This window comes from Talpa europaea, assembly GCF_964194135.1.
Source record: "Talpa europaea genome assembly, chromosome: 8".
NCBI lineage: Eukaryota > Metazoa > Chordata > Mammalia > Eulipotyphla > Talpidae > Talpa > Talpa europaea.
Genome location: NC_140075.1, coordinates 115000991 through 115011764, shown reverse-complemented (window position 1 = coordinate 115011764; position 10774 = coordinate 115000991). Strand labels below are relative to the sequence as shown.

The window sequence follows — 10774 nt, the reverse complement described above, 5'->3', positions numbered from 1 at the left end:
TTAATGCTCACGTTCACTCCACGGCAGATGCGATGGTTATTCCCCATTTTACAGAGGTGGAAGCTGAGGCCCAGAGAGGTTTAGTTACACGGCAAAGGTCACACAGCCAATATGAGAAACCAGAAGTCTGGCTCTGGGTCTGTGGGCTGCTATGCTGGGCTGGCTCAAGAGCACTGAATTCGGTGCCCCACCCCTGCCCTGCCCCGTGGTCTCATCAGTGTGCAGAGGGGGCACGAGTTTGGGGAGAGCACAGGCGGGTGCAGACTCTGTGCAGTGCTCTCCTCACTCATACCCTGTGGCCGGCTGCCCTAAAACATCCACAGTGACCGTGACAGTGACCCCAGGGATTCTGATGCTGCCTTCAAGGAAGGTCTCGAGCCAGGAGCTGGTCTAGACCGAGGCTCCCCTGTGTCTTACCAGCCTCCACCGTCATCCCTCTAATCCAGCCTCCAGGTGGCCGCTGGAGTGTCCTCTCGGAACCTGGCTAGCGTCACACTGCCCAGTCCTGGTTCCGCAGGCCCAGTGCTGCGGGGCCGCCCCCCGGGCAGCCCTGCATAAATAAACAAAAATATTTTTTAAAAAGTAAACAGGTGAAATTACATTTTAACCATGCCATCTAGTTCACAGATTCAAAAATGATCATTTCAACAGTTCATTTGAAAATATCCATGCAATTTTCCCCCTACGATCTTTTTTGGGGGGTATTAGGTCGCTGCGCTCCCGTGTGTGTCACACGCACGGCGCATCTCCACTGGGACCCGTCACATTTCCAGGGCTGGAGAGCCACGTGTGGCGGGCGGGGCGCGGCCGCCGGGGACCTGCCCAGAGCAGCGCCAGGTGCTGCGCCACGTGCTTCCCGCTGCGCCCTCTGCTGGCGGCTCCCAGCGCTGCCGGCCGCGGCCGAGCGCCCGACCCGGCCCAGGTGCCTGCACCGTATTCCCCGCCTGATCACAGGAGAGCCCGGAGGGCAGGTGGGGTGGCCTAGGGGCAGCAGCGGACCTGGCGCCTTGGGGAGAGGACGCTGATCCCCTTTCAGCTAGGGCAGGGATGCTTTGCTGACAGCAATGCCGGAGTGGGCCTTGGACACTCACTGAGGGTCACACGCGCTGCCCTCCCTGGCCCTAGCTGCGCAGTCTCGAATTCACAGGTGCACCCTGGGGCTGCAGGCGCCCAGCTCATGTGGGACCCTAGACTGTACCCAGAGCAGTTCAGTATCTGGCCGGCCCTCAAAGAATAATTTCCTGAGTTCTCCCTCGAGATTGCCTCCTGGGCCTTCACAGGACCGGCCTCCGCGTTTGCCCCACCCCCATCCCGCACCCCGCGTGGCCAGCCAGAGGGCCCCTGGGCGCTTGTGCCTGCGGAGGCTCCTCGCCGCCACGCGGGGGCGCAGGGGCAAACCAGTGACTCCCAGTCCCACCTGCAGGCAAGCCCAGGTCCCCGCACCTGCTGGGCGCGTGACAGTGGCCCGGGGTGGGGGTGGGGGAAATCCTATGTTCTCTGTGCGGACCCAGCCCTTCACACTCGGCCCTCTCCCGCATCCTGCCGCCACATACCTGTAACATTCGTGTCCCCTGGGGTGAGGATTCGCGAGCCTTCTCTGTTTTCCATTCCCCAAAGTTCCCGGGAGCTGTCCCATGAGTGGGGCAGACGCACACCCTCTTCCCGGAACCTCGGCCCCTGAGCTCTTGGGCCTGCGCCCCTCTGGTCCACCCGGCCCTCTGCTTTCAATCTGGGTGCAGGAGCTGGGGACTAAAAAGTCCAGAAGGGCCTCTTCTGTCATCCCCAAAGGGTGAGGGGAAGCAGGTCACACAAGGAGGGACGCCTGGATTATGTTTAAAACACCTTTTGGCTTCGCCGGACACAGTTCTCGCTTTCCTCCAAGGGCCTGTTGTGTCCGGATTTCCCCCACGCGCACGCGGCGCCCTGCTCCTCGCCTGACGGGGCTTCTGCTGGGCCTGGAAGGGGCCGCGGCGCCCACACTCGGGAGGGCAGCGTCGGGTCCAGCCTTCGCTCTTCACTCGCAGGCATAGGACGGCTGGTGCCGTCGGGCTCCTGCCCTCGCCCCGGGGGCCCCGCTGGGGGCCGGCGGGAGCCCTGCGCGGACAGGCCTGGCGGGGTAGACCGGCCATGGAGGTTTGTGCTGCCGGGAAGAGCTTAGGGCAGTCGGCCTAATCCGGGCATTTGGGGGCCGGTAAGGGGCTTCAGGTAGGGCAACAGGAAGGGCCGAGGGGGGCGCGCAGAGACGCGCTGCGTCTGGAAGGTGCCAGAGGGCGCACCAGCCTGCAGGGCTTAGCGCCCGCGCTGGGGCCGCGTGCACCGGGGAATCGGGGTTGCCAGGGACAACGCGTTGTGGGCGGAGCTGCTGCTGGGGCGGAGTTTGCGGGCTGGAGGCGGAGCCTAGGGGGTCCGAGCCAGAAGCGGCGTGGTGATTGGCAGAGACCGCGTGCTCTGGGCGGGGCCTGGGCGGGGGCGGGGCCGCGGCGGGGGCGGAGCCTTCGGCGGAGCGGGGCGAGGCGGGGGCGGGCCCTGCGAGCTGGAGCCGGAGGCGGAGACGTGGTTGGCGGGGACCGAGCGCCCGGGGAGGGGTCGGAGCCGGCGGGGGCGGAGCCGAGCGGGCGGGGGCGGCGCTGGGTCGCGCCGGGCCTGGGGCCGAGGCGGCGCGCGGCGCTGACAGCTGCGGCGGCTCGCGGCCTCCCGCCCCCCGGGTGCCCGGCCCCGACCCGGCCTGGCCTGCCCCGGAGCCATGAGCCCCGGGCTGCTGCTGCTGCTCGGCAGCGCCGTCCTGGTCGCCTTCGGCCTCTGCTGCACCTTCGTGCACCGCGCTCGCAGCCGCTACGAGCACATCCCCGGGCCGCCGCGGCCCAGGTGAGCGGGGGGTGGGGGCGGGGGCCTGGATGGGGCGCTCGGATGGGGGGCCGGGGGGCCGCGTCCAAGCCGGCGTGGGGACCGGGGGGTCAGCCTCGCCTCTAGCGCGCGGCCGCTTGGAGAGGCGGCCAGGAGAGGGGCGCTAACTATTCTTAGTAACAAATTACTCACAGCCCCGGCAGCTGCTCGGCGCCCACCGCGCTCTGCTGGGCCCCACAAACGTGATGGCAGCGACAACCCCATTAGGTAGGCGCGATTGTTACCCCATCCTTCAGACGAGGAGACTGAGGCGCGCAGAGGCAAAGTCACCTGCCCAAGGTCACACAGTTGGTAAGCCTAGATTTAAACCCGGGTCAGCCCGTCTCTAAAGTGGGTGCTCTTAACTTTGGGACTTTGACTGGGTCACTCAACCTGGATCGGAATGCGCTGTGCCTTGGTCCCATGCCCTTCTGTATTTCTGTCCTGGTAGATCCTTTTTGTCTTGTCCTTAGAGCTGCCGTTCCATCCTCGGCCCCCACCCCCACCCAGCCTGCCCCCTCCACACTAGACGCTCACCTTTCCGGAGCGCCAATCAGATGTGTCTTTTCTCTGTTCCAAAGCCTCCCATCCCTTTAGAACCAAATCTAATTCTACAGTTAAGTCCACTCGGTGGCCAGCAAGGCCCCTGCTGAGGTCTCAGAACCCACTCTGTGCCGCTCTCTCCCTCCTTGCTTTCTGCTCCCCAGTCTCTCTGCACCCCTGGCCCCACCCCCAGCTGGTGCCCCCCTCCAGGATCTTGCTGCCCTCTGGCCACCCTACCCCCAAACTCCCATGGGGCCATTCCTCCAAGTCACCTTCTTTTCACCTGTTGGCTGTCTGTCTCCCCTTTAGAATGTGAGCCCCAGGAGGGCAGGGCTGCTTTGTGTTCGCTTGTGTACCCCCAGCGCCTGGCACGTTGCAGATGCTCAATAAATATGTGTTTGATGAATGAATGAACAATGGTATTAGACATACTTCTTAAAACCTCAGGACATGAACATTTTGAGAGGCACCCTCCTCCAGCACAAATCAGATGCCCTGGTGTTAGAAGCCTGAATCTTGCTTGGTGGGTTCAGGAAAAGATCTCTGTGGCTGGTGGCTGGTGGCAGAGAGGCCCCCTTCTCCATGCTGGTTCTCTATGCTCCCAAGTGCCCCGGCCCACCTTGGGGTCTTCCCGAGCCCTCTTCCCTTGCCTGACAACTCTGACTCCTCCTTCATGTAGGCCGTTGTCCCCCAAACCTTCCAGACCTGGCTTCAATGCTAACTCCCAGGAGGCCCCACCCCTACTGTGTTCATTGTATAGACTCCCAGTCACGGCAGCTGCATGCCTATCTGTGCACCCTTGTGTTAAATGTCTGTCTCTCCATAGGCCTGTGTGTGTCTCGTTCACTGCCGTGTCCTGACGTCTTGCACAGCAGCGCCTGGCACCTGTAGTCGGTGCTTGCTGAACAGTGATTCACAGTTGGATGGTGGAAATCGCCTACGAGTTCCTTTAGGTCCACGATCGCCCTTTCAAGTTTTCAGATCAGCCATCCACCGCTTGCAGTTGGATGAGCTTCGCATTGGTTTCGCTAGGTCTCCTCGTGACTTGGTCTTCTCGTAAAACCGAGTGCTTCAAGCACCCCAGAACCAGCCCCCTCTGTCTTGGGAAGGCAGAACTTCAAAATCAACCCCTCTTTCCCTATCTTTTTTTACACTACGTTTTAAAAATAAAATTATGTATGCCATCAAATGTCCCCCTGTACAGTGTGCAATTCTGTGTTTTTTGTACAGTGACAGAGTGGTGCACTAGTTGTGTGATAGTTCCAGAACATTTTCATCACCCTCCAAAGAACCCCCCTCCCCATGAAGGCATGCTCCTCATTTCCCTCACAGCCCCCGCAGTCCTAGAAAAATCTGCTCCCTGCCTCTCTGGATGCGCCTGTTCTGGACATCTCACAGGCTGGGATCGCACAACATGTGGCCTTTGTGACTGGCTTCCTTCACCAGCCTGATGTTTTCAAGGGCCCTCCATGGAGTGACCCGGTCTGTCCTGCTTTCCTTTGGATGCCAGTATCCTCCCCCACAGTTCACACCGGAGTCTGCATGTGACCTACAGGTGTGCGTGGGTGGATGGAGGCGCGGGAGGAGGCTGAATAGAATTATGAGCGGCTCTTTATGCTAAGGAAGTGAACTGACGGATGCATATGCAAAAAGGTTTTGGATTAAACATTGGTGGGTGGTCAAATAGAAAAACACACCAAATGAAAGTTCTGGAACCTCTTCTAGCACAAATCAGCTGCTTTGGCATTCAAAGCCTGGAGCTCTGGGCATGATTGACAGCACCATGGTTGACAAGAAGTCTGTGTATTGTGTCTCCACTGCTGGCATCTGCTGCCTAGGCTTGAGGCTTTGCCAGCTGGCAGGCAAGGAGCCCTCTGCCCTGGAGGAGGCGGCTACTGTGCTTCCTCAGCCCCAGGCTTCATCCTCCTTGTTTTGCAGGAGTCACCAAGATGCTGTCTCCTCCAGGATGCCCTCCCTGAGTGCCCCACTTATTACAAACCACATCCTACTGCAATGATCCGTGTAACCGCTGCAAACTCAGACCCAGACCCTGCGCAGACACTTGTTGCTTCTTTCTCTGACACTGCCCTAAGCGTCCTCATCAGCCCCCACTCTCCTGGTAGCGTGGGGTGAATGTAGTTTTGACAATGAAAAGTCTCTCTCTCCAGCTTTTATTTATTTCGAGTAAATGTCTCAAATTCAGCTCCTGGGCAGCGCCTGTCTCTCCTCCCACTCCTTGCCAAGCTGCCAGGGCGGGAGCGTTCCTCAGGGAGCCTAGCAGCTCCTGGTGATGGGGGAGACCCACTTCTGGCTTCGGGGGCCACTCTTCCCATGGACTTTGGGTGCCAGCTTAGCACCCGCCACCTCTCCTGGCGCAAGACACAGCCAGGGGCATCCACCCCCCAGACATGAAGACTTCCTTCATCCCTCTGGGTGGCCTCACAGAAGGCGCTCCAGGTGACCTCTGCTCCAGTGACTGTCCAAGGCTTTCTCTGCCCCCCGGGAAACCTGGATTCCCATGTTGCCCATCAGTGTAATAGGACCTGGTGGGGGAGGGTCCTCCCTCTGCTCGCTCCCTGGGCTGTTCTGCCTTATGCCCCTTCTGTTTGCCCCCCACCCCAGTGTTCGACCTTATCCTCACTCCATCATCCCTTACCCATTTACTGCTAGCATCTGGTCACTGGCTCTGCCTTTGCCTCTTAGCGCCCCCTGCAGGAACTGAAAGGAACAACTTTTATTTCCTCCTGCCGGGCCTTATGACCTGGGCTGTGTCCCTTCCAGACAGCATTGGAGCCTCGTGGCTAGGGTGGAGGCTCTGGGGTCAGACTCTGTTCCTTCTCGGGTTACTCAACACTTAGCACTTCTCCCCAAAACGTGCAGCTTTGGGGAGTGACCACAGACTATAGATTGTTCTGGAAGTACACCCAGCCAGTTGTGTGTGGTCCAGGCGCTTGTTTCTGCAGGTGGAGCTGTGTAAGTTCAAGGTCACTCCCCTGGGTGGCTTCAGCAGCCCGTGGCCACACTGCACTTCCTGGCCTGCGTTTGCTCCCCACTCCACAGCCTGCTCGGCTTGTCTTCCGTCCCCGCTCCGCCCCCTCCTTCCCTTTATTCTTGCCTCCTACTTCCCCAGCAAATGAAACAGTCTGAGGGAACTTCCTTCCAGGGCACTGCTGCCACAGCTGCCCCTTCCCTGCAGCAGCCCACGCACCCCTCCCGCCTTCCCACTGGCAGCCACGGTGCTCCTGGCCAAGGACAGCAGCGCGGTCTCCCTGCCCCAGCAGCCCCCTCTCGCTGCAGTGCGAGTTTTCCTTCTCTTCTGCCTCTTTCTCACTTTTATATAAGATGCCATTCAAAGGTACTTCCCCCTCTCATTCTCCTCCGATTGCCTCCCCCTGTCTCTGCACCCCACGGCCACCTCCGGGAAGCTTGCCTGCCTTCGGGTGCCCTCTTCTTCTTTCTGGAACCCACCACCCCTCCACCCAGCCGCTTCGGTCAAGGTCCCAGTGACCTGCGTGGAATGAAACCCCACTTTCGGGGTCCACATCTGGTCTGGCCCCGCAGCAGCCTGGCCAGGGCAACCCTGCCCCTCCTCGTCCTGCTCTCTTCACAGCTTTCCTCTCCAGCTCTCCTGCAAGCCCCCCACTGTCTCCTGCTCGGTCTTCCCGGCTGCTTGTACCTTTCTGCCTGCACCCTCTGTGGTAGCTCGGTCCTTGACCTCGTCTGTCACACTCGTCCTGCGTGGCCGTGTGGCCCCAGCCCCAGGGCTGTGACCACCACCTCTGCTGAGGACTGTCTCACCTCCAGCCGGGAGCCGCCCCACGGCCACCTCAAGGCAGGGTCCACCTGCCAAGCGCGTCCATGTAACAGGCACTGCCACCCCCCTCAGGCCCACAGCCACGCTCCTCACTGGGCCCCTTGTCTCAGGCTGGGCCCCAAAGTCCATCCTGAGACAACCGAGTGAAAGTAGCACCTGGGTTTGGGGGTTGGGAGGACATAGGCCACTATAGCGCGTTCCCTCTGGGGCGACTGGGGCACGGCCCCTGGGGACTCTGGGAGGCAGGAGGCTGGGAGAGGGCTGCCCTGGGTGTGGCGGGGCCCTCTCACCTGCTCTCCTGCCCCACAAGCCCCTTCCCCACCCTCCTCCCTCAGGAGCAGCAGGCCTTCCATCCTCCCTGTGCCCAGGGGCGCCGCACCTCACTCGTGCCCTCGTCCACACACTCCGCGGGTCATACACCATCTGCTTCCGGTCGCCTCCACTGGGGGGCCCCTCACCCCACAGCTGCCCTCACTGCCGCCCCCACTGGCCTCGGGCAGGACAGCAGTGAGAACGGTCCATTTGAAACTCAAGTCAGACCTGTCCGCTCGCAGCCAAACCCCAGTGGCCCCCGCTCCACTGAGCTCCAAGCAGAGCGTTGGACACAGCCCACAGGGCCACGCGTGGTCTGAAGCCCAACTCCGGTGACCCTGCCTCAGCCCACTTTCCCCTCAAGCACGCTGCTTCAGCCACACGGCCTTCTCGCTCCTCCCTGAGCTGATGGAGCCACTCGCACCTCAGGCCCTTTGCACCTGCTGCCGTCTTGCCTCGGAAGGCTAAGCCCCTCACCTCCTGCAGCCACATGTCACTTCCTCAGAGGGAAAGTCCCCGAACCTCCTGTATGAAGAGGCCACTGTACAGCGTCCCCACCTGTCTCTTCCACTCCCTGCCCCTGACTGGTTTTAATCCCATCACTCTCTGGCTTCCTACTTACTTGCTTATTTACGTGCTCTCTGTCCTGCCCCGCCCCACTCCTGGAGATGTGAGTTCCATGACCCAGAAAGCTCCAACTGCCGTGTTGTCCTCACTCACCTGGATGTTGCAGTGAGGGAAAGTGAGCTTGCTGAGTGAGGCCCCGAGCGCCTGGGAACACGTGCCAAGGCACCCCGCGGCAGGCGTCTCTGCCACCTGGGACCACGCTCCAACTTAGCAGGGCACAGGGACACCTGGTACCCACCCCGCAGTTGTGGGCAGGTGACGTCACGTCCCAGACTCAGTTGTCTTACCTATAAAGTGGGTTGGTGATAGAGCTGCCTGGTAGTAGGGGTGGTGGGACAGGATGAGGCTCAGCTGGGCACCTGCATGTAGGGGGCAGTGTCAGGGTGACCCCACACAGTGTGATGGACCCCTGGCCTGCGAGCCAGGAAGATGCAGAGGAATAAAGCCTCTCCTCCAGGAGGCATCAGGGGCAGTGAGACCTGGGTTTGCATCGGGCCTGGTGACGCACCTCCCCGTGCCTCAGTCCCCCATCTGCAAAGTGTGCCCAATCATCCTGACCTCACAGGGCCCCGCAGGGAAGGGAGCCCCCTCAAGGTGACATCTGGTGATCTAAATGTCTCCATTTCTTCTAGTTTCCTTCTAGGACACCTCCCCTGCTTTTGGAAAAAGGATGAGGTCTGTGGCCGCGTGCTTCAAGATGTGTTTTTGGATTGGTGGGTCCTAACTTGGCATTTGTTGCCCTTACTCTGGCCCAGGCTCCTCGGCCCAGCTGTCCCCCACTCCTACCCTGTCCAGACCACCCCCACTCAGGTGGCTCCCAGCCCAGCAGGCCCTCCCCTGAGTGGAGAGGCAGACAGTTGTGTCTCGAAGGCAGGAGTTGCCATTGCCAGCTGCTGAAGTTAAACCAGCCACCAGCAGCTCTCAGGCCTCAGTTTCCTCATCTGTAAACTGGGTGGAGGAATGTGCCTAGACTGCTGTCCTGGTTGAGGGGTTGATGTACACTTTTCAAAGACATGCTATTGCTCGATTCCCAGTCCAAACTTTTGGGATAAAGGAGGGGTGCAGCACCTCTATTTCATGGATGTAGAGATGGAGGCCTCATGGGGATGTGACTTAGCAGGGAGGTGGCAGCTGCGGCTGCAGAGACTATGTGGCCCCAGGCCTTCAGGCCCCAGTGCCAGGCACTCTCTTGGCCTATGTTGAGCCCCCTCCTAGGAGGGGATGCCCTGTCCTTCCTGTGGGGCCTGGGCTGACTGCATGTCGGGTCCCCTGGTTGACAGCCTCCTCTGGGGCACCTTGGTTTCCAGGGCTAAGAAATACGGTCCTGTTGTGCGGGTCAACGTCTTCCACAAAACCTCGGTCATCGTCACCAGCCCCGAGTCAGTCAAGGTAGGAAACAGAGCGGTTTCCTTGGGTAGGGGCCTGGGGAAGGAATGTTCCAGAGTCCTGCTATTGGGTTGGTTTCTCAAGAACCCCAGAGGAAATGGCATCTTTCTCTCACCACCCATGTTTAGGGACACCTACCAGCAGGGCTTTGGAAGTGGACCGTGAGCAGGTCTTTGCTCTCACACTCAGCTGGGTTGGCAGTTGGGCCCGACTGGAGGCCCATATTGAGTGAGTTCACCTTTCTCAGCCTCAGGTCCTTCATCTTCAAGATGGGTTTTGAATCCTCTGTCAGGGCTATGATGAGAATTAAATATTGATTGATTGATTTAATAAAGAAAGTATCCAAAGTTACTTATACATGCAATTTTCTGTGTTCTCCCCAATTATTTCCCCATTTAACTCTCATAGCAGTATCATTTTAGAAATGAGGGAACAGAGGTGTCATTACTGGCAGAATGGTGTCGTCCAGGGAGCTAAGACTGGCCATCGTTATTGGCGTTGGTGGAAGAGGCCTCACATTTGGGCTCTGCCACCAACAGGGACCTTGCAAAGTTACTTCATCCTTCCATGCCTCAATTTCCTTCTCTTTAAAATAGGAATGATGCGGCTCTTGCAGTGTGAGATGTGTGTGAATTGTCTCACCTGTCCTTGGCAGATAGCAAATTCTCAATAAATGATGGTCTATTAGTCTCATAGTGGGTACTTGGAGATGTGTGGCAATGATTCTCTGCTGGGAGAGTGTGGTGACACAGAGAGGGCCACACATAACTTAGGGTCCTCATCAGGAGACAAGTAGAACAATCATCTGATAGGATGTTAAAAATCATTATATTAAAAAAGTTTTATTTCAAATATAGACACAGTTTAATACTTTTAAAAAAGCATACTACCAGATGCAGTAGGCTTCTCCTGTCTTACCTGCAGTGTGTCCACTTAGCAGTGTATTTCAAAAACCCTAACTTTTCTGTTCTCCACTAAGTAAATAAATAAACAAATAAAATAAATCATACTACCACAAGCTATGCCCAAAGACCTCCATGATACTAGATGAGAAAAGAAGTTGAAAGATACGTATTAATATGATGCATTATGTTCATTTAGTATTCAAGTATTAAACCAACCTTGCATTCTTTTTCATGATAGCTTGTTGAAGTGTACCTGGATATGTAGATACAATTTGTTCATCTTTTTGTTAAGGATATTTGTTTA

The 10774-nt window shown here is 58.5% G+C and overlaps 1 protein-coding gene across 1 annotated transcript in view; it reads left to right on the top strand.

Annotated features, from left to right (window-relative positions):
• Nucleotides 1–2743: 2743 nt before the first annotated feature.
• The window catches only part of CYP46A1 (cytochrome P450 family 46 subfamily A member 1), a gene marked incomplete at its 5' end in the record, with an annotated part of 30163 nt that continues 22132 nt past the window's right edge, over nucleotides 2744–10774 (top strand). The window contains 3 exons of the mRNA XM_084239591.1: nucleotides 2744–2865; nucleotides 8812–8892; nucleotides 9487–9568. Of these exons, the coding sequence (XP_084095717.1) occupies nucleotides 2744–2865; nucleotides 8812–8892; nucleotides 9487–9568 (285 nt within the window). The remainder of the gene's footprint in view (nucleotides 2866–8811; nucleotides 8893–9486; nucleotides 9569–10774) is intronic.